Here is a 24,264-nt window from a genome sequence, read left to right on the forward strand (position 1 = left end):
CAAAAAGTGTGCTGATTTCGTGAGTCAATCCACAACCACCCAAATTGAGTCAAACTTGCACGGAGTGCGCGGTAATCCTACTACAAAATCCATATTAATCATTTCCCACTTCCACATTGGAATTTCTATGTTCTGTGCCAACCCACCAGGCCGTTGATGTTTAAGCTTCACTTGCTGACAATTCAGACACCTTGCCACATAGTCTGCCACATTCCTTTTCATGTCATTCCACCAATAGATTTCCTTGAGGTCATAATACATCTTTGTAGAGCCTGGATGTACGGAATACCTGGAAGCGTAAGCCTCAGTCATGATTCTTTCCTGGAGACCATCTACGTTTGGAACACACAGCCGCCCTTGGTACCTTCGTGTACCATCATCATCCATGCCAAAAGTAAAAGCCATAGAAAATGTTTTTGAATCCCCTCCTTCAGTTGTACCAAAAATGGATCGTTGTATTCCTTCTCTTTGACTTCCACAACAAGCAATGATTCAGCCCTATTTTGTACAATTACCCCTCCTTCATTAGAGTCCGCAAGACGAACTCCCAAACTAGCCAATCGATGAACTTCCTTGGCCAACGGCCTTTGACATGCCTCCAAGTAAGCCAAACTACCCATAGATTTCCGGCTAAGAGCATCCGCCACAACATTGGCTTTCCCCAGGTGATATAGAATATCGATGTCGTAATCCATGAGTAACTCAAGCCATCTTCTCTGCTTCAGATTCAGCTCCTTTTGTTTGAAAATATATTGAAGACTCTTGTGGTCAAGTAATACATCCACATGGACCCCATACAAATAATGACGCCAAATTTTCAATCCAAAAACCACCGCTGCAAGTTCTAAGTCATGTGTTGGATAGTTCTTTTCATGATTCTTGAGTTGCCTAGAAGCATAAGCTATGACCTTGCCATGTTGCATTAATACGCACCCAAGCCCAATTCTTGAAGCATCACAATATACCATAAATTCATCTGTACCCTCTGGCAGGGTCAACACCGGCGCTGTCATCAATCTCGATTTCAACTCTTGGAAGCTCCTCTCACAAGAATTGGACCATTGGAACTTAACCGCTTTCTAAGTCAATTTAGTCAACGAAGAGGCAAGAGTAGAGAACCCCTCCACAAACTTCCTGCAATACCCTACTAAGCCTAAGAAACTACGAATCTCGGTTGGCGTTGTAGGTCTAGGCCAATTCTTTACTACTGAAAGCTTTTGAGGATCAACCATAATTCCTTCTCTAGAGACAACATGACCCAAGAATGTGATAGATTCGAGCCAAAATTTGCACTTTGAAAACTTTGCATACAATTGGTGCTTATGAAGAGTCTACAAAACTGCCCTGAGATGATCGGCATGGTCCTCTCGAACTCATAAATACACAAGAATATTGTCAATGAATACTATCATAAAGGAGTCAAGGAAAGGCTTGAAAACCCGATTCATAAGGTCCATGAAAGTTGCCGGGGCATTTGTTAGCCAGAAAGACATTACCATAAATTCACAGTGCCCATACCGGGTCCTGAAAGTTGTTTTCAGAATATCCTGCTCCCTGATCTTCAACTGGTGGTACCCGGATCATAAATCAATTTTGGAGAAGTACCTAGCACCCTATAACTGATCAAACAAATCATCTATCCTTGGAAACAGGTACCTATTTTTGATGGTAGTCAATAAACATCCTCAGCGATCCATCTTTCTTCCTTACAAAGAAAACCGATGCGCCTCATGGTGACATACTCGGTCGGACGAAACCCTTCTCTAACAAATCCTTCAATTGCTCCTTTAGCTCCTTCAACTCTGCTGGTGCCATCCTGTAGGGAGGAATTGATATAGGCTGTGTGCCTGGCATCACATCAATCCCAAAATCAATCTCTCTGTCTGGCAGAATCCCAGGGAGCTCGTTAGGAAAGACCTCTGAAAATTCTTTCACAACTGGAACAGATTCGAGTGTAGGTGCCCCAACAGTGGTGTCCGTAACTCGGACCAAGTGATAGATACACCCCTTGTTAATCATCTTCTTGGCCTTAAGATAAGAAATAAACCTACCCTTTGGCATCACATTATCCCCTTCCACTCAACAACTGGCTCATTTGGAAATTCAAACCTCACAGTTCTGGTTCGGCAGTCGAGCTTAGCAAAATATGAATAAATCCAATCCATCCCCATAATTACATCAAAATTGACCATCCCTAATTCAATGAGATTGGCTACGGTATTCCGGCCATGTACCGTGACAACACAACCGCTATACACCCTAGCGGCCACAATAGACTCGCCAATCGGAGTAGATACAGAGAACGGCTCATGAAGTTGTTCCGGTTCTATCCCAAATTCCATAGCAACATAAGGGGTAACATAGGACAAAGTGGAATCTGGATCAATAAGAGCATATACATCATGAGATTGGGCAGTCAATATACCTGTGACAACATCTAGGGAAGCCTCTGCACTCTGGCAACCACTCATAGCATAGAAACGGCTGGGTCCTGCTGAACTCTGTGCACCACCCCTAGCTGCACTATGCCCTGCTGGTGCCGGAGGGCCTCGAGCTGGAGTGGGTGTTGAAGATGTAGCAGCTGCAGAACTGGATGGTTATGCTGTACCCCTGCCCGCACCCTGGCGGGGTGAATGGCACTCCCTCTGAATATGATCCCCCAATCTGTACCCGTAACATATAGGTAAGTCCATGTAGCAGATCCCTGAGTGCATCTTCCCACACCTGGGGCATGGGGGTCTTCGCTGCTGTTGGAATCTCCCTCCTAATCGGAACTGATGGTGGGGTCCCCTGCTGCCTTGATTGGGCCTGAAGCAACTCCCCTGCTGCTGACTGTGCCCCGCTGGCGGTGCACTGGCTGAAGACTGAGCATGAGACTGGGTTAGCCCCGATGACCCTCCCATTAAAGGTGATCTTCCCCCACCAAATGACTCCCCAAAGTTGCCCGCGGATCGGGCCTTGCTGGTACCCTCTCGCTCCCTTCTGTTCTTCAACTTGCGGTCCTCTATAGCTTGAGAAAATGCTACCATTTTCCCATAGTTCATATCTAAATTCAAGGCAGCTGTAGCGGCCTCATTGATAACCAAGAGGCTAAGGCCCTGCACAAACCGGCGCACTCTAGCCTCTATAGTAGGCTACATAAAAATGGCATATTTAGATAGACGCGTGAACTCCATGTGATACTCGCACACACTCTTACTCCCTTGCTTAAGATTCTCAAACTATGCGGTATGGGCTGCCCTAGTCTCGTCAGGCAAGAAATGGTCTATAAAGGCATTAGCAAACTCACTCCATCTCGCTGGAGGGCTCCCCTCCTCCCGAGAGTCCTCCCACAGCTCAAACCAAGAATAGGCCACCCCTTTCAGGCGGTAGGTAGCCAACTCCACTCCCTCCGTCTCAGTAGCGCGCATAACCCGGAGAGTCTTATGCATCTCATCAATGAAGTCATGTGGATCCTCCTCGGGATTAGCACCCGTGAACACCGGAGGATCCAACTGTAGAAACCTGTTCACCCTAGAACTAGTAGAATCCCCTTAAGAGCTAGAAGACGTGGGTGCAACATTCGACCTTTGGGCCTGAGAAGCCACTATCTGAGTCAGCATCTGAATAGCTCCCCTAAGATCCCCATCAGAAATACCAGAGCCAGAAGCTGGGGCTGGAGGTGGAATCGGAATATCAGGTGGAGGAACCATCGCACCCTCAGTAAGTGTAGGGACTGGTTTGGCCTGGTCCGGTGTAGTGGAATCAGGTAGTGTAGCAGTCGGGGGATTATCCTCACCCCTCGGGTGTTCACCCGCATGATCAAATAAAGGGTCAATTGTCACTCCTAAGGAGGCGTTGGCTCCTTGGCCAGTTCTTACTCTCTTCTTAGGTGCCATATACTGAAAGTTAAAGGAATACACGAGTTAGAGGAGCAGCAGTTGCACATTTAGTTTCATCGCACAATCCAGAATATCAAAGAAAAGTATTGTTCCTAAATGTCCAAGTAGCCTCCAACTTATAGATGTGGTTGAAAACACACCGATAAGAAGGACTCTACTAGACACGGCTCCAAGACACCCTAGGACACTTTAAAACCTTAGGCTCTGATACCAAGTTTGTCACGCCCCAACCTCAAGAAGCGTGATCGGTGCTCAACAGAGTGAACCCAGCTGAGCAAGTCTGTTAGATACTTTCTACCCAATTCACCCATGATCAAGAAAAGACGTGATTTCATTAATTATACAGTAGGAATCTCATTCATATAATCCTAAATCATTTTATTAGTCATTGCGCCTTTAAGTCTCAAAATACACATTTCTTATAGTTCGAGTGGAACAAGTGATCAGATACAACATAACTTGTTTAACATTCCCAACACCCATATACAACCCACATAGTGTCTACGGAGCCTCTAAAGATACAAAAGAGAGCAAAGATGGTGCTGGCAATAAGGCCCCGGCTATACCTCAAAAGTGACCACAATATAAACAAAAGGTACAATACATGATCCCGAAATGAAATGGGGCTCACCGAGTCCGTTGAGAAGAGGGTGCAGCACTATCTGTGATCAGCACTGTCTATTGTATAACCACCTGTATCCATTTAAAGATGCAGCGTCCCCAGCAAAAGGGACGTTAGTACCGTCGAATAGCTCTAGTATGTAAAGCTAAACACCAACTCAATAGAATGAATAATAATACAAGAGGATCAGTCAAGAATTCAATAAGGGCTTCAAATAATATTAGAACAACAAGTTAAGGATCATATACGTTTCCAAGTAAATATCCATATTATTAGGTTGGGTGATCTTTAGTACCGATATTTCACAATTCACAATACCTTCGTATTCTTACACGGAGTTCGATCTTGACCCGATCGGCTTGGTCGTCTCATTTGAGACATTACCACAATTTCGTTATAATTTCCAGTACAGTACCACCATGTGTGCGGCATGGCGTCCGATCACGGCCCGATCGGCTAGGCCATCTCATTTGAGACATTAACTATTTTTACAATTTCATCAACAATACCACCATGTTCTTACACGGAGTCCGATCTCGGCCCGATCGGCTAGGCCGTCTCATTTGAGACATTACCTTTTTCTGTTAATCATCTCACATTGTACTTCATTCATATACTTTCAATTCATTGGCACTAGTGATTATGATAACAAAGTCATTCTTCGCACTTGGCCGTATTTCATAGTTCCAGTCCCCTTTTTTTCACATTCAAATATCATTATCATTCTAGAAATATTACAAGTTGGACAAAAATTAGGAAGATAAACATGGTTTTAGCTCATTTGAGCATATTATCAAACACTAGGTGTGCATCAATATTTTAAGGCCCTTTTTGTGGAAGATTCCATCATTCCCCAACCCATTCTCTATCATTTTTAGCTCACAATCTTCCCACATACTATAAGGATACATGCATGCAAGGTAAGCACTCTCATCCCCATGAATTACCTTACTAATGGCCCATTCTAGTTACATTTTGAAATTAAGAGTTTGGGTGATAGAATGTTACCTCCTAGGAAGAAGACCTAGGTGCCTCTCTTGATAATCTTCAAGGTTTTAAGTGAGAATTGAAGAGCAATTTTATGAAGATCACTTCTCCCTCTAGGACCCTCTCTCTCACTCTATAAATATCAGAAATTAAGCTCAAAATGGTCTATGGGATGTGTTTTAACGGAATAGGGTCGGCTTTAAAAACCCAAAATTAAAGCTCCGGAAAAGGTTCTGCGGTCGCATATGTGACCGCATAGTGGTTATGTGGTTCGCGAAATGACCGCAAAAATGGGTGCCAGAACAGGAAAGAAACTGACCTGGTCTGCGATCACTATGCAGCCTGCATACCTATTATGCGGTCACATAATGCACCGCAGAACGGTTCTGCGGTTGCATAGTGCACCGCAGAACCTCCCTCTGAAAAATCCCAAAGCGGGATATGCGATAAGAGTGCGGCCCGCGAAATTGTTATACGGTCGCATAATGGCTGCGGTCCACAGAGTGGTTCTGCGGCCGTAAAATGGGCTGCAAAAATGCCTACTTATGCCCAACATTTTTCTTCAACTCCCTAGCACACTGTTCAATCCAAATAGTCTGAACCAAAGAATTTCTACTATTATTAACCTCTACGCCTACTTTGGCATCACTGAATTTGGGTTTTTAGAAAAACAATTACGGGGCCATACATTCTCCCCCACTTAAGATCATTCGTCCTCGAATGAGGATCAGGGTCCATTATTAGCACCTTGTGCAACTCAGTTTTCATACCCTACACCAGCAACCCCAAATTTAACTAACTCCCTAAATTTCCAAAAATTTTGCCAGAGTTTCCTTTGTAACTAGGCCTATTCATCTGTCAGAGAGCCCCAGAATCACATCCTAAAAACATGTACAGAATCCAATGATGTAACATAACTCATAACAACACCAATCGTGGCCTCGTGTAAACAACATATAATCAGAAAGGAACACCTTTACATTAATTGAACAAGTGATACAAAATTCATAGGCGACAAGTTCATAAAAAGAAAGGATTACACAGCTATTCAAACAAGTAAGGATACTTCTTCTTCATTTCCTCCTCAGCCTCCCACGTGGCCTCTTCAACCTGCTGGTTTTGCCATAACACTGTCACGGAGGCAATTTCATTATTCCTCAACTTTCAGACTTGTCTATCAAGAATGGCAGCTGGAATTTCTTCATATGACAATTCTTCATTAACCTCAATGGTCTCAACTGGCACAATGGCTAACGGATCCCCAACTACCTTCTTCAACATATACACATGGAATATCGGGTGAACTAATGACGTTTCGGGTGGTAGCTCAAGCTTGTATGCCACCTGGCCAATTCTCTGAATGATTTTGTACGGCCCGACATACCTCGGACTCAATTTCTCCTTTACCTAAACCGCATAATACCCTTAATGGGGGAACCTTCAAGAATACCCAATCATCTTTGTTGAACTCTATGTCTCTGCGATAGACATCCGAATAGGATTTTTGACGACTCTGGGAAATTTTCAACCGCTCCTTTATGATATTAACCTTCTCTATAGCCTGATGCACGAGATCTGGCCCTATCAACTCAGCTTCCCCAATCTCGAACCACCCAATGAGATATCTACATCTCCTACCATACAATGCCTTAAATGGTGCCATCTAAATACTCGCATAAAAGCTATTGTTATAAGCAAACTCTATGAGTGGCAAATGATCATCCCAACTACCCTTGAAATCAAGAACACAAGCATGTAACATGTTCTCAAGCGTCTGAATAGTCCGCTCTGCTTGCCCGTCAGTTTGTGGATGGAAGGTTGTACTAAGATTCACATGATTACCCAAACCTTGCTGAAATTTCTTCCAAAACTTTGCCGTGAACTGAGCCCCTCGATCGGAGATGATAGAAACTGGAGTGCGATGCAGCCTGACTATTTCCTGGATATACAACTGAGCATACTGTTCCGCTGACATCATACGAACTTAGTCGAGTCTTCAAATCACATACAACAACACTAAAACCATGAATTACACCCCAATTCAAGCCTATTGAACTTTGAAATTTCTAATTTCTACAAATGACTCTGAAACCTGACAAATCACGTCCGATTGACCTCAAATTTTGCACACAAGTCATAAATCACATAACAGAGGTATTCAAATTTTCAGAATCGGATTCCGACCCAGATATCAAAAAGTCAACCCCCCGATCTAACTTTTCAAAAATTCAACTTTCTACATTTCAAGCCTAATTCCACTACGGACCTCCAAATAATTTTTCGGACACGCTCCTAAGTCCAAAATTATCATACGGAGCTATTAAAATCATCAAAATTCAAATCCGAGGTCGTTTACACATAGGTCCATATCCAGTCCATTTTTCTAACTTAAATTTTTCAATTATGAGACTAAGTGTCTCATTTCACTCCGAATTTCTTCCGGACCCGAATCAACTATCCCGGTAAGTCATAAAACAACTATAAAGTATAAATTAAGCAGTAAATGGGGGAACGAGATTATAATACTCAAAAAGAACGGACGGGTCATTACAAAAAGACAGTTGGTAAGAGATTGCATGTGGCTGTGGAAGAGTTGAGTCAGAGGAACTCGATTTTGCATCATGATTCTGATGAGTAAATATAAGGTCTTCCGTAGAACATGTGTGTACTAAGACGTGTAAGCCTTTTTGATAAAGAGCCTTAAGGAAAGAATATCTATTCATCCATATGGTAAAAAGTAATAAGAGATTCAGAAGGTAAATACAAGTTTCAACAAGTAAAAGAAGCAAGGTGAAGAAGGGTACGAGGCGCCCAGTTAATGAAGATTATCAGTATCTACAATTCATACAGAGGATATAAGCCTTTTGAGTATCTTCAACAATAACAGAGATATATACAATTGATCACACCCATCTCAATTATTCTCTATGGGAGCTAACAGGTGTAGTTTAAGAGAACGATGGGGTATTAGGATCCGGCTAGGGTTAGAGTAACCCAAAATGGTGAATAGATTGTTTGCGTTAGTTGACATTTTCGAAGGGTATTGTAAATGTGTTAATAGATCTTCTTGTGAGACACCCAGATGGTGCACTCTAAAATGGTACAGCTGGATATGAGTACTACAAAGATAGGCACTGGAATCCTGGAAGGGATAAATATTACCTTAGTATGTCTCCCGTCCCTAGTAGAGCGAGAATGTTAGGAAACTCGAAGAGCCAGGGGATGGAGCAAGGGGAGCTAAAAGCAAAAGAATGTCTTGTTGAAGTTTAAGAAAAAAGTGATAGACAAAAATATTAGCAAAAAAATAAGAAGAGAGATAATGAAGCATTATGAGTGAGATGTGATACATGGATGACAACGGTAGATGACAGTATCACTGAGTCTATAGCCAAGTGAAGGAAAAGACGAGAGGTGACATGCCTTGAGACAACAAAAGAGTATAGGCCATAAAGTCATATCCTCATTTCGAGAAATAAGTTTGTGACTCCAATGCGACTACCAGAAGGAAACGTTAGACCCCAGAATAATAGAAATCAGTATGGACTGATGAACAAGATAAACTAAACATGAATTAGGGACTGAGTGATTTGATAATGGTCGACATCATGAGAATTTCAGATCGCGTTCCGGCGATAATAGAATGGACAATAGAAGAATAACCCTTAAAGGTCATTCAGGAGGACGCTTCCCTAAAGAAAGCAATGGGAGCAAAGTTAAGCTTAAGGGACTATATGTGCCAGTTACACTAGGTGTCACCCTCGTTAATAAGGAATTTCGTTATCCTTGGTACAGAAGGATTTCCGCAAGGCGAGTAAGGGTCATCGATGATGTGAAAAGAAGCCAAAGATAAAGAGGTAAAACATCTATATGTAGATCATCGTAGCATTGAATCTTAGTACTCCCATAAAGGGGGGAATATGGAGTGATGTGGCATTAAGTCAGAATTAAGTGGTTCTAGTAACTATGGAATGGTAAAGGAAGAATGCGATAAAAAAATGAGAAAGGGATGAGATTGCAATTATTCAAATCCTACAAATATGCTACGATTCCAGACCATTATGCAAACACGACATCAAAGAAAGGAAGTAAGGGTTCCTGCCCGAGATGTTATTGATAGATAAGGAGCCAGTGCGGGATGTAAGTTAAGATAAGGAAATAACCCAAGAACGATTACGCGGAATATTGATATGAGAATGGGCCAACGAGTAGTTGGTAGTTGATTCAGGAAGAGCCTAGTTATGGCTAGACAGGAGGTTACAGATGAATTAGCAGATCATGCAAGATAAACATACTGAAACCCAATATAGTGAATTCAGCCTCGCAGTAATGTCATTATAATACTTGATAAATATTCAGATAGGAGTTGGGGTAGTTAAAGGCACCGTATGAGTGTTATAGAAATAAAAGAAAGCCCCTCTGGGAAGACAGTCAAAACTTCAGAAGCAACCGTACGAGCACATGAGCGTGGAGGAGTCAGAGGGTCTCCCCTAAGTACTACAACGAAAAACTAGCTGAGGAAATAAGGAAGAAGGCTTCAACCTAAGCACAATCACCTAAAGAGGAAATGGTCATGTAACAACAGTCTCACAACAACATTCTATACACTCCATGAGAAGATGGCACCTACCGTGGCTAATGAACAGGAATTAAAACCAGAAGTGATATTCTAGATCATATGATTTGTATGGAATTCCAATATGCGTGGGCACTAAGATAAGCTAAGTATGCACGCAAATGGGGGTAGAAAGAACAGGAAAAAGTAATAGCTTGCATTTAAAGAAAGCTGAGAAGGGACGAAAGGAATTATTCGATCAATGATCCAGAGTTAGTTACGTTATGAATGCACTTAAGAGTTCGGAGTACTATCCATGCGGCATGTATGTTGACAATCATACAGTCGTAGAAGATTCCGGTATAAGTTAAAAGAAAGAATTGAGCCCAGGTCATAGAAAAAGGATTGAATTGTTAGAAGATTGTATCATGGTATTCCATAGCATCCATGGAAGGCTAAAGTAATAACTAATACTATGAGCCGCATGTCGGAGGATAGCTTAAGACTACATAAAGGTTGATCACAGGAAACTAAAGAGTTACATCAACTAAGTAAATCAGGAGTTTGATTATTGGACCCAGAAAATTATGGACATCGTGACTGAGAACATTACAGAATCACTCTTAATATCAGAGATACAAGAGAAATAATACATTAGCCATATTTTATAACAGCTCTACGATAAAGCTAGTTAGAGAAGTACCATCCTCATAAAAAGTCAGTATGAAGCTCTCACCAAATCATGTAAAGAGGTGCAAATATTATAATAGAAATTCAAGTTGTGGATGTGAATTATACCTATGTGGAAGGGAGGTCATGAAAGAGATAGAAGATGTGATACGATACATTAAGGTAAGTAAGGTCAAGGTAAACAATGTACGAGATACTCAAATGCAGAAGGTTATGAATAGTCCGTACTTCGGATAGAAGGCTAGAAGCGCGGGGATTCAATATCCAGGAATGATAGCGGCATCGTCGGTGGCATATCTTCCAGCCTATGATTTCTAAGTATCGAGAGGTCTAGTTAAGAGAGTAAAAGAAGAGTAGAGACGATATGATGTCTCGCTTGGTATTCCAAAAAAAACATAAGGAAATCGGTCGCAAGCTAAAGTATGATAAAGCGACAAGGTTTTAGGAAGATAGGAGTAAGGATACGAAAGGGCGAGTGAGAAGGTGATGAGAATGAATAAGTCCTCAGGATTAAGTCCATGAAAATAAGAGAGTTGATGGTTTCTCTAAGTTGTAGAAAGCTCAGCATAGCCTGAATGAACTCAAAGGAGTCTAAAACTAGTAGAATTTAGAAGAGATGGAATGCTGTCCTGGTAATAGAATGAGGGTGTAATTGTGACAAATAAAGGATGACGTTTGGGCTTCGATTAAGTAATGATTTGAAGAAGAAAAAAAAAGGGATTTGAAGAATTGTACAGGATTAAAATACCCACATAAGTAAATCACATTGAGATGCTATGAAATACGGTTATTGAAGTATAGTATCGCCCCTAAGTGGATCAGAAAAATCACTTCAAATATTCCTCGATGCAACATAAGCCCTAGTGGCAATTTATTACATAAGAAGTTTCAAGTTATCAATGGAAGATTGTAGATCAATGTGAACAACTAATTTTTGACCACACCCAAATTCTATTCTATTTTAGTGTAAATATTTCTTTGAGGTCTAATCTTAAAATTTTAAAACTGTTATCTTACTCTTAGTAAAAATAAAAAATATATATATACAAAAAAAAAAATACTCACACTCTTAGAGTATAAGTTTTATTTCTATTTTTTTTTTAAAACGAAAAGAAAATTCACAAATATATATGTACATATACATACTTATATATATATATATATATATATATATATATATATATATATATATATATATATATAAGTAAAAGTCAGTAATGAAAAGAACAAAAAATAAATCTTAAAAGAGTAAAAGATTTCTCTTAATCCTAATTAACTACCTAAACACTCACCCCATTTGTTTTCACTCTTCACGTCTTCTACCCTCTATTACCCATGATCACACACCCATATTACACACATACACACGCTGACACCTCAAAATCCTCACTTCACACAAAGAGGAGGGGAACGAACATATAAAGGAGGGACGGGGGATTTTCACTCGGCTGGAAATTGTTTGGAAGGGAACATATGAAGACAAACTACATAAAGCACATCATATTATAAGAAATAGATCAGATAAAGGTCTAGCACTTCAAACACTTGGCACGAAGAACATTCAAGTTATTTTTGGCGAAGTTTCTAGTTGAGATTTCGGTTCAAAGCTACGATATCGTTTAAAAACAATTTCAGCTTTTAAAGGTTCATCTATACTTTCTTTGTTATTCATTTTAATATTATTTGCCTACTGTTTGAATATGCATTTGATATGTGTTTTAGACCCTATTCTATCTATTGTTTTAGTCAAATTTGACTCTTAGTTTTTCCTTGCGATAATGTAGTAAGTAGTATTTTGTTAAGTGAGTTAAAATAGTTTCGATTATAAAATCTGCATGATTTTGGCTTTATTTATTTTACGTTGTTTAGGATAGGCAGTAGAACTTTACTTTAAAGAAATATTTTTTTTAGTTAAAAATTTATATTAGGTATATTGATGGTCTACCAACTTAAAGAGAGTATAGGTTCTTTATTCCTAAAAGTTATTCCGTTAGTATCTTTAACCTAAGAGTATCTGTAGCATTTTTCTTAATAATTTAATATGTCTAGTCTTTATATTGAAAGCCTATTAATTTTTTTTAAAGATCCGAGTTTAATAGTTTTTTGGCTCGTTATAACTTTAAGTTTAGTTTCTGCCGAAAAGTTAATACATGAAAATCACATATTCTTTTTCTTTGATGATGTCAAAGCCCTTCATATTTCTTTCAGTGAACGTTTAATGCCTTAGTTACAAAATTATTTATTATGTTCCATATTAATGATAGTACATAAAGTTAAATACAATTATTTGAAGATAAAGCACATAATTTGGGGCCAACTGAATTGTTCTACTAGCCTTATACTAATAACATCTAAAGTTATCCCATTTTTTTTCATGACCAAATAAACAATGTACATTAACTCAAAAAAACAAATTAAGTCAAATAATATGAATATACAAATAAATATCTCAGATCTAAAAAGATAAATAATTAAATATTCTAAAATACGCTATTTGCCCATGTGTTCATACCCAAATCTTGAATTGATATGCTTAAAAAATAAAAGGATCATATGCGCATTCCGTGTCTCAATGCCTTTAAATTTAAAATAATTATGTTCTAACCATATGTACATTCCGTACCTTGGTTTAACATTTAATTTCAAAGAAGTACCTTGTGTGCGTACCTCATCTTGGTGAACACAATTAATAAAATATAATAATTAATTAAGCGCTAATAAATAAGGCATAATCAATAAAATACAAGAGTAGCTAAAAATTGATTTAAGCCTTACATTAGTCAATAAAGTGACCGTGATAGAACCACGGGACTCGAGGGGTGCCTTACACTTTCCCCTCGGTCAACAGAATTCCTTACTCAATATTCTGTTTTCGTAGACCATAAATTAGGAGTCAAATCTTCCTTTTGATAAGGGATTCAATAAAAGGTGACTTGGAACACCAAAACTCAATTTCAAGTGGCGACTCTAAATAATAAATAATTCCTTTTTAAAATATCACTTTAATTGGAAAAAAACTCTTCTAACACAACCTCTTAATAGAGTTGTGTGAATAAAAGAGGTGTGACGGCTCTGGCGACTCTCTTGAGGACAATTAATAAGAATTCGAGCTTTGTATATTGATTCTTATTTGGCTTTTATCATGTTTTGGATATTATTGTATTTGGAAGCCTAATGTGCTATTTGTCGCTTATTTACCGCTTTAATATTTATTTAAATTGTGATATAAATTGTATCCTCTCTCGCACCCCTCTGAGTCTTCTGATAGGTAGTTATGTTGTGTTTGCCTACTAGCATCATAAATTTTCTGTCTTGAGATAAAGTCAGTTAGCCTACCAGTTTTTGGTGAAGGATTTAGTCACAAATGTTTAGGCGGGAGAGCCGTTAGCTAGCCAGTGCTGTTCTACTACTGGTAACGCTTGACGCTCCTCGGTTCGGGTTGTCCACCCGGGTAAGCCAGGTCTAGATACCATCTCCTTTAGGATTTGAAAACTTAGAAGAACAAGCCACAAGTAATGGATATCCCTAGTAGGCTACGCTTTATTTGCATCATGTGCATTGGACTTAGCGAGACTCGGCACAGGGGCCTGGCTCGTCTAGGACAGGTACTAATTTTTCAGACCAATACGTTCATTTTTTTGTGCTACATGTAACATTATTTGGTAGGCTTTACTGAAATGTTGACCGGCTTTAGGATAGATTGATTGAACAGGGAAGAGAGAAAGAGAAAATTTCCTCAAAAAATTCATAAAGTACTCTTTTTTTAAAAAAAATTTGAAGGGTTCTAATGTGTAAAATTATAATTTTCAAAATAGTTTTTTATTTATTTAGACTGAAGTACGCGGGTTTGATTCTCACCGGATATGAGATACGTAGGCAGCCTTCATCAGGTTCAACCCCATTTAAAAAGAAAACAAAACAAAAAACAAAAAAAGGTGTCTATGGACTATTTTTTTTTCTCTCAAATAATAATAATAATAATATAGTCACTTTGTCAGTTTTTTCTTTTTGACCAGTTTTGCCCATGTGTTTGGTCCTTTTGTCGAAATTGCCTTGAAACCTTTCCCGAAAATGTGAAATGAGTGGCCAATTTATTTTTTATTCTTTAGGTTCACTTGTTTTTATAGAAAATAGTCATTATGAGCCTTTTATTTTTTTAATTTCATAATTATTTTACTAATTTAATTTTTTTTAGTCCTATAGTTTGGCTTTTATTTTTTTATTTTATAGAGTCAAAACCCGAGAAATCGGATTTTTTGTGTCAATAATATATTTGATTAAAGTCTAACCCCGTGTCTGGGTAAACAGGTCATGAGTGGATAAAGGGGTAAGTCTGAAAAGAGGCCCAGATCAGAAGGGATACCAGATTTTCTAATTGTCGATTAGATACCATAGTTGTTGTGGGATTGGTGGAGAGACTTTAAGGAATATGAGCGAAACCAGAAAAAGAAGTACTTGGGACATTTGGTTCACATGATTACGATCAAGCCCAGGAGGGATGTGATCGAAACTTTGATTCCGCACTAGGATCCTGAAAATAATGTGTTCCGTTTTGCCGACTGTGAAATGACTCCGACCTTGAAGGAAATTGCCCATTTTCAGGGGTGGGGCCGCAATCTTCGCCGCCAAAGGCCCATAGTACCAAACAATGTGAATGAGGGTAAGTTTCTGAAGCTCCTGAACATAAATTACGGACAATATGAAGGTTTAGGAGGCAAGTGGGTTAAGTTGAGATTTCTGTTTCACTTGTATGGCCTAGAATGCAATTTCGAAAGGAATGTGGGAAAATTGAAATCAAAGAAAAATAAGGAAACATGGAAGGTTCACAGAAGGTTTGCATTTATGGTTGCTTTTTTGGGGCTTGTAGTTTTTTCGGAAAGGGAAGGACGCATTGACCTCCGCTTGGCAGGTGTAGTTGAGGCTCTGACTTCAGAAGGGGATGATTTTACTTTGGTCCCTGTGATTCTTTTTTGTATTTTTTGTGCTTTAACTAGATGTAAATTGGGCGCGCGAAACTTTGATGGCTGCAATATTTTGCTACAGATATGGTTTTTGGAGCATTTTTATTGTTACTCTACGATCACTGATTTTAGGGAGCTATGGCACAATCATACTTATGATCACCAGAAAAGAATTGACGAATGTGACTTACCAGAAGGGATAGATGCCTCGAAAGAACTACTTCTTACTCTGTCCGCCAAACGGATTACTTAGAATTACGATTGATTTTCCTCTAAAGAGGTCATCTGTGAGTATGCATACCATTCTTATTTGGTACTCATAGGATTGGATTGTGTTCAGCCCTATGCTCCACTTCAGGTAATGCGCCAGTTTGCACGACTACAAGAGGTGCCACCAACACGAGATATGAGCAAGTTCTGTTATGATTTTGGTAAAGATCAACCTCATGACGAAGAAGAAATTATGAAAATTTGGTATGCAAGTAAAGTCTCGGAGTTGAATGAGATGGTAAAAGACTGAGATCATGGAGAGGTGATCCCTGAATATATTACATGGTTTAATGATCCTTCGTCATTTGGAGATAGGCCTGAGGGGTCGAACAGGAGGAGAAATGATCAAAGAACCATAGAAAGGCTAAAAGAGGAATTGGAGCATGCTCAGATGACCATAGCCAAACAACAAGCCCAGCAACAAGCCGGAGTCGCTCAAATTCGTTTAAATATTGAGAAAGATTATCAATTTGCCTTACGGGTCATGGATAAAGATCTAAAGCATGCTAAAAATGAGGTGGCCCGCTTAGAAGAAGAACTGGCAAACACGATTGGTTTAGTCAGAAGAGTTGAGGCGAACAAAAATGCTGAAATACATAAGCTGCAAGAAAACTTGAGTATCATTGAAGAAGATGCGCACCAACAACAATTGGAGTTTGATCAGCAGAAAGAGCAGTTTGAAAGAGAAAGGGCCTACTGGATATGCTCAAAGGGTCAGCTTCATGCACAATTAGAAGAAATAAAAAGGCAGAAGAGGGGTCATCAACATGCATATTTTGAGGCAGAGCGGCGTCAGTGGATGATTGAGAGAGGTGTGCTAAACCGTCGCATTGAAGAATATGAGGGACGGGAGGCTCATATGGGGCACGCCCTCAACACTACCCAGATGTGGTTGCAGAATTATCATATGAATATGGGGCAAGCCAGAGAGCAAGTACTTCGATTCGCAGAAATCATGATGATCATCGCCATCTAAACAATGAGAAAGTTGGTCAACAGGCACGTGCCCTCGTCCCACAGTTGCCATCGGTGTTTCAAAATTTGTACGAGACTTTGGGGGGAGAATGGAGGCCAAAAGATGCAGATCATTGATGATATCAATTTAAGTAAGAAGACCATTGAAGACTAAAGTTTTAGTGCAGTCAATTAGCTTTTAGTTTCATTTTCATTTGTCGCATTTTAATTTTATATTTGGAGTCTTTTATTCTTATCAATGTTTGTTTTATTCCAGTCATGTTCATATCTTTAGAGTCAGTTTCTATATATTTCCTTTTCTCTCATTGTATATAAAAAATAGAAATTGATTTTAAATGAATGAAAAATATTTTAGTTTGTTTAATTTTATTTTTATAAAAAAAATCAAAATTGTTATTATTTCCCCCCTGAACTACGTAATGGTCTGATTCATGCGGCATCATGATACGTAGGCAATCCTCATCGGATGCAATCATAGCCATAATAAATCTGAGCAAAAAAAAAAAAGAAGAAAAAATATATATATTTGAGGAAACAAATAGGAAAGAAAAAAATAGCGTTAAATTCAAGAGAAAATAAACCAATAAGCCGGGATGAAGCATGAAGCCTTCCAAGACCATTTTAGAAATGAAAATAGCATTAGGTGCATGACATACAATGTGTAATTAATATCTGCAAAATGCCTAACTCTAACACGTTTGTTGTTTGTCATTTTAAAGATAGAGTTAAACAAAGGTGGTTGGTTTGTGGTTTAAACTGGCGACTCACCCTTACAACACGAGATCAAAAGGAAAAAGTAGAATGGCAAACAACAGTGAGAATGAGTCAGATAATGATGATATCCATGGACAATTGGTCGAACAAGGTACAAGACTGGTTGAAGAAGTAAGAGTATTGAAACAACAATTGGTAGAGATGTACCAAGCTTGGGTGAATGGACAGGCACCGCCCCCACTACCCATAGGGCCTTCGGATAATCTTCATAATGTGTCAATTGCAAATCAAGTGCCCATCTCCATAACAAGTAACCTATTGTACCAACCTGGATTCAGCCAGAGCATTAACCTTCCCACTATCCCCACTACCTCCATTCCACGTCCTCAAACCGCACCCCTCAGAAATGACCCACCTACTGTACCCATTACCCAAGCTTTCATTGTCCCTCAACCGGCTCTTGCTCAAAAGTCCAACAATGATCCACAATTGAATGCTCATGATGCCCAACATTACTCTCCAGAACTGACTTTCAAGGTTCCAAATTCATACAAGTATACTCCTCAGAACGTGTTCCCAATCGAGATCGAAAAGCCCGACAAGAATATGGAACAAGAGGAAATGACCAGAAAAATGAAGAGCTTGGAACAAACCATGAGAAACATACAGGGTTTGGGAGTCCACAAGAGTGTTTTGTTTAACGATCTATGCATGTTCCCCCATGTTCATTTGCCACCTGGCTTCAAGACCCCCAAGTTTGACAAGTACGATGGGCATGGTGATCCCATTGCCCATTTGAAGAAGTATTGTAACCAATTAAGGGGAGCAGGAGGCAAAGAAGAATTACTCATGGCTTATTTTGGGGAAAGTTTGACAGGAATTACTTCAGAGTGATTCATAGATTAAGACATCTCTCACTGGCACGTTTGGAACGACATGGCTCAAGATTTTGTCCAACAATTTCAGTATAATATTGATATAGTGCCAGACCGCTCCTCTCTCATCAACATAAAGAAGAAACCAACATAAAGCTTCAGAGAAAATGCAATCAAGTGGAGAGAGCAAGCTACTAGGGTCAAACCACTAATGAAAGAGGCAGAAATGATTGACTATTTTCTCCAAGCTCAGGATCCTGATTACCTCCATTACATATTGGCTGCCATTGGTAAACCTTTCGCTGAGGCAATTAAAATTGGTGAAATTGTTGAGAATGGCATGAAGTCAGGCAAAATTGTGAGTCAGGCAGCCCTTAAGGCGACCACGCAAGCAATTCAAAGTGGGTCGGGCAGTTTCAGAAATCAGAAAAATAATGAGGAAAGATCCATGATGGCATCTAGGTTCGGGGGAGTTCAAAGAGGAGTATCTCCTTCTTATGTGCAATTCCAACAAGGACAATCCAATTCTCCTCAACATTACTATCCGCCTCAGGGTCCCCGGTACTTAGTTCCCCCACAACAATACACAGTGTTTAATGCTCAGGCTTATGCTAGGCCTTCCAATCACCAACAATGGCGGGCACCGATTCCACAAGGCTGCCGTCAACTCCGGTTGAATTTTCTGGTGCCATATGATCCTCGTCCCCGACAGGAATATGTGACAGAACAGGAGCCAAAGAAAGAGTTCACCCCAATTGGAGAATAGTATACAAGCCTATTTCGAAAATTGATGCAATTGCGGTTGATTAAACCTATCATGTCGCGTTATGTGAATCCAAATTCAAGGGTTTTGACTCAAATGCAAGATGTGAGTATCACTCTAACACCCAAGGTCATAGACGTTAAAGAGAGCCATTGAAGATTTGATTGAAGCAAAGGCAATTGTGGTGACAAACAATGAGGATACTCCTAATATCACAAACAATCCACTCTCATCTCATAATAATACACATTTTATTGGGATGATTTGTGATGATCGGGATTATAATCAGTTTGGAAAGACAGAGATGGTTGTTGGAACCATAGGGAAAGAACCAAAAGTGACAGTAAGCCCACCGCAATTGGCACCGTTGATTGTGAAAGTTGCGAGCTCTAGCTTGAACTTGGCAGGTTTGGGAAAACTGATTCTCTATGTCCCTGGAAGCACAAAAAAGGTTAAGGTTCAATTGGGTGGACCCAAACTTTACATCCCTGGGGCATTCAAAAGATCGTTCCGAATAATGGTTTGAGAAATATAACAGAGCCAGTTGTGATCTGAGCTGTTGCACAACTCCTAGTGACAAACACGAAAGTTATTCCCTGGAATTATAACAAGACTGTCATGACATACAGAGGAAAAGAGATAGTTGAAAAAATAGATGAAATGGGGGCTTGACCCGTTCTGGAAGGTACTACTCACCAGAGGAATTGAGAAAAGCTAAGCAAGCCAGAGAAAGTCATTTTCCAGTGAAAGAACCCGTTGCAGAAAAAGAAGAGAAGGAATTCCTTAAGAAGATGAAAATGCAAGACTACTCAATCATTGATCAACTAAGGAAAATCCCTGCTCAGATATCTTTGTTATCTCTACTTTTTCACTCGGAAGAGCATCACCGTGTGTTGATCAAAACTCTGAACGAGGCATATGTCTCAGAAAAACAACGGTGAATCAGCTAGAAAAAATGGCTGAAAGATTCTTTGAAGTAAATAGAATTACTTTCAGCGGTGATGATTTGCCTGAGGAAGGGGCTGGGCACAATAGAGCTTTGCATCTTATGGTCAAATGTGAAGGGCACTGCGTAAAATGAGTCATGATTGACGGAAGCTCAAGTGTAGATGTATGCCCTCTTTCTACTCTGCAACGGCTGAACATTGACACTAACAGAATTCGGACTAGTAATGTCAGCATCAGAGCTTTTGATGGTTCAAGAAGAGACACTATTGGGGAAATCGAACTCACCATGACAATCGGCCCGGTTGATTTTAACATTGTCTTTCAAGTCTTGGATATGGATACTTCCTATAATTTTCTTCTGGGAAAGCCGTGGATCCATATGGCCAGAGCTATACCATCCACCCTACATAAAATGGTCAAATTCGAGTATGACAGGCAAGAAATTGTTGTTCATGGGGAGGACAACTCATCTGTCTATAAAGACCTGTTCCTTCCATGTATCGAGGCCAAGGAAGGGTGTGAATCCATCATATATCAAGCTTTTGAGGTGATTGAGGTTGACCAAGTGGAAGAAGGAAAACCAATTCTGCACCCCCATCTTTCAGCCACATCCATGATGGTAGTTGCGCTGATGTTGAGGAACGGCTATGAACCAGGAAAAGGATTAGGATCCTCTCTGCAGGGAATTGTGAACCCTATTGCTCTTTTTTCGAAGAAAGATACCTTTGGCTTGGGTTTTAAACCAACATCAGCTGACAAAGACAGAGCCAAGGCCCGTAAAAAGATTGGTTGGAATTTGTCCAAACCAATCCCTCACGTTGCCTACTCTTTTGTCAAGCCACAATTTGAAGAAGTCCAAAATCCTGCTACTCAAGATGACATTGATGAAGTTTGCCAGGGTCTCAAGGAGATGTTCTATGAGATCAATATGGTTCAAGTTGGTGAGGGCCCTAGCCGTGCAAGTGTTCAGTTGATTGGTCTAGATACCTCGCTCAACAACTGGGAAGCAACTCCTCTTCCTATCAGGAAGGAGTCTTGGTAGTCTGTTTTGTTGCTTTTTCTGTATTTGGATTATTTTAAGGGTTGTAATTCAGATATTTTAGTTTAATTGATTTGCTTTGATGTTAACCTTTCTATCCTTTCTATTCAATGAAATGAAGTTCCAGTTTTATAGTAAAATTCTGTCTTTTCATTTCCCTAATTTTTGTTAATTTCTTATCATTTTCAGTTTCATTAATGCTGGTTTTAAGAACATGACATGCACGCGAAATTCATGCCCAGATCTTAAAAAGCTGTCTAATCTCGAAATAATGAATCAAGAAGTTGAGTATGATGAAGATGAGGCTCTTAAGGAAATAAAAAGGGAATTGTATCAATTTGAGAATAAGCCTAAGCCTAACTTAAATGAAACTAAGGCAATTAACATGGGAAGTCCTAAAGAAACCAGAGAAACAAAAATAAGCATTCATACTAAACAAAAGACTAGAGATGCCATAATTCAAGTTTTGTTCGAGTACAGAGATGTATTTGCTTGGTCGTATGATGACATGCCGGGTTTGAGTGCCGATTTAGGGGTTCATAAGCTTCCCACATACCCTAATTTTCCACCAATCCAACAAAAACAAAGGAAGTTTAAGACATACATGAGTGATAAGATTAAAGAAGAAATCACTAAGTAACTAAGTGCAAATGTGATCAGAGTCGTCTGATATACTACATGGTTAGCAAATATTATGACTGTTCCAAAGAATGATGGGAAAATCAGAGTTTGTGTTGACTATAGGGATTTAAACAAAGCAAGACCAAAGGACAACTTTCCCTTACCCAACATTCATATCCTTGTTGACAATTGTGCTAAACATGAGATCCAATCTTTTGTAGATTGTTATGTCGGGTATCACCAAATTCTAATAGATGAAGAAGATACAGAAAAGATCGCCTTCACCACTCCGTGTGGAACTTATTGTTATAGAGTCATGCCATTTAGTTTGAAGAACGCAGGGGCAACTTACATGAGGTCCATGACTACCATATTCCATGACATGATGCACAAAGAGATTGAAGTGTATGTTGATGATGTGATTATTAAGTCCAGAACACAAGCTGATCATGTGCAAGACTTGAAAACGTTCTTTGAAAGGCTACGAAGTTACAATCTCAAACTCAATCCAGCCAAATGCGCATTTGGAGTTCCTTTTGGGAAGCTTTTGGGTTTTATATTTAGTCAAAGAGGCATTGAGTTAGATCCCTCCAAGATAAAGACCATTCGAGAGCTGCCTCCCCCGAAGAACAAAACAGAAGTCATGAGTTTACTCGGGAGGTTGAACTACATCAGCAGGTTCATCGTGCAACTTACAACCACATGTGAGCCCATTTCAAGTTGTTGAAAAAGAATGCCGCTATCAAGTGGACAAATGAGTGCCAAGAAGCTTTTGATAAGATCAAGGAATATTTGTCAAATCCCCCTGTTTTGGTCCCCCCGAAACCTGGTAGGCCTCTGTTTTTATATCTGTCAGTAATTGATAGTTCCTTTGGTTGTGTTCTGGGTCAACATGATGCCACAGGCAAAAAGGAACAAGCAATATATTATTTGAGCAAAAAGTTCACCACTTATGAGGCCAAATACACTCTTTTGGAAAGGACATGTTGCGCCTTAACCTGGGTCGCCCAGAAGCTTAGGCATTATATTTTGGCCTATACAACTTACCTCATATCCCGAATGGATCCCCTGAAGTACATCTTTCAGAAGCCGATGACAACTGGAAAATTGGCAAAGTGGCAAATCTTGCTCATAGAGTTTGATATTGTTTATGTCACTCGCACTGCTATGAAGGCACAAGCTTTGGCTGATCATCTGGCAGAAAATCCGATTGATGATGAGTATGAATCTTTGAACACATATTTCCCAGGTGAAGAGGTTAATTTAGTTGAAGAAGTAGTCCAAGATGACAGTCAAATTTGGAAACTATACTTTGATGGGGCTGTCAACATCAAAGGCGTAGGGATTGGGGCAATTCTTATATCACCTACTGGGCAACATTACCCTGCCACGGTGCGACTTCGTTTCTTCTGTACAAACAATACGACAAAATATGAAGCTTGCATCATGGGTCTGAACATGGAAATAAACCTAAATTTGTATGAACTGTTGGTGATGGGAGATTCAGATTTGCTTATTCGGCAGGCTCAAGGTGATTGGGAGACTTGAGACATCAAGCTCATTCCATATAGACAATGTCTGGAGGATCTTAGAAAAAGGTTCAAGTCCATCGAGTTCAGGTACATTCCTAGGTTTCACAATGAATTAGTTGATGCCTTGGCCACCATGGCCTCAATGCTTCCATACCCGGGTAATACTCATATTGACCCATTAGAAATTCAAATTCGGGATCAACATGGTTATTGCAATACAATTGAAGCAGAACCAGATGGTGAACCATGGTACCGTGATATTAAACAGTTTCTAAAAACAAGAGAATATCCAGAACATGCTAATAGGGATCAAAAGAGAACTATTAGGCGACTCTCTAATGGTTTCTTTTTGAGTGGGGAAATCCTATACAAAAGAACTCTGGATTTGAATTTGTTGAGATGCGTGGATGCCAAAGAAGCTGAAATGATTATAAATAAGGTGCATTCGGGAGTTTGTGGTCCGCACATGAATGGATATGTTCTAGCAAAGAAAATCCTTCGGGCAGGATATTATTGGCTTACTATGGAATGAGATTGCTTTCGTTCTGTTCGCAAGTGCCACCAGTGTCAGATTCACAGTGATTTGATTCACTTGCCTCCTTTAGAGTTGTATCCTATGTTGGCTCCTTGGCCTTTTGTTTCTTGGGGAATGGACGTTATTGGCCCAATCGAGCCAAAAGCTTCAAATGGGCACAGATTCATCTTGGTTGCAATTGATTACTTCACCAAATTTGTGGAAGCTATTACATTGAAAGTAGTTACCAAGAAAGTAGTAGTAGACTTTGTTCACTCCAACATCATCTGTTATTTCGGTATTCCAAAAATCATTATCAC

General features: G+C 39.6%; 1 protein-coding gene across 1 annotated transcript; it reads left to right on the forward strand.

Annotated features, from left to right (window-relative positions):
* The first annotated feature begins 20,374 nt into the window (after nt 1–20,374).
* LOC138894016 (uncharacterized) lies at nt 20,375–22,625 on the forward strand. Its single transcript, XM_070178689.1, has 3 exons — nt 20,375–21,276; nt 21,467–21,792; nt 22,120–22,625. The coding sequence occupies exons 1-3, from the start codon at nt 20,375–20,377 to the stop codon at nt 22,623–22,625; spliced, it is 1,734 nt and encodes a 577-aa protein (XP_070034790.1).
* The last annotated feature ends 1,639 nt before the right edge of the window (nt 22,626–24,264 follow it).

Source organism: Nicotiana tomentosiformis, chromosome 6 (assembly GCF_000390325.3).
Source record: "Nicotiana tomentosiformis chromosome 6, ASM39032v3, whole genome shotgun sequence".
Taxonomy (NCBI): domain Eukaryota; kingdom Viridiplantae; phylum Streptophyta; class Magnoliopsida; order Solanales; family Solanaceae; genus Nicotiana; species Nicotiana tomentosiformis.

Excerpts from the sequence above, each read along its gene's own strand:
- LOC138894016 (XM_070178689.1), top strand. The coding sequence starts at position 20,375 with ATGATTGACGGAAGCTCAAGTGTAGATGTATGCCCTCTTTCTACTCTG. Across the intron at positions 21,277-21,466 it reads CCTATCAGGAAGGAGTCTTG|TTTCATTAATGCTGGTTTTA; the intron begins GTAGTCTGTTTT and ends TATCATTTTCAG. Across the intron at positions 21,793-22,119 it reads GTCGTATGATGACATGCCGG|ATTGTTATGTCGGGTATCAC; the intron begins GTTTGAGTGCCG and ends AATCTTTTGTAG.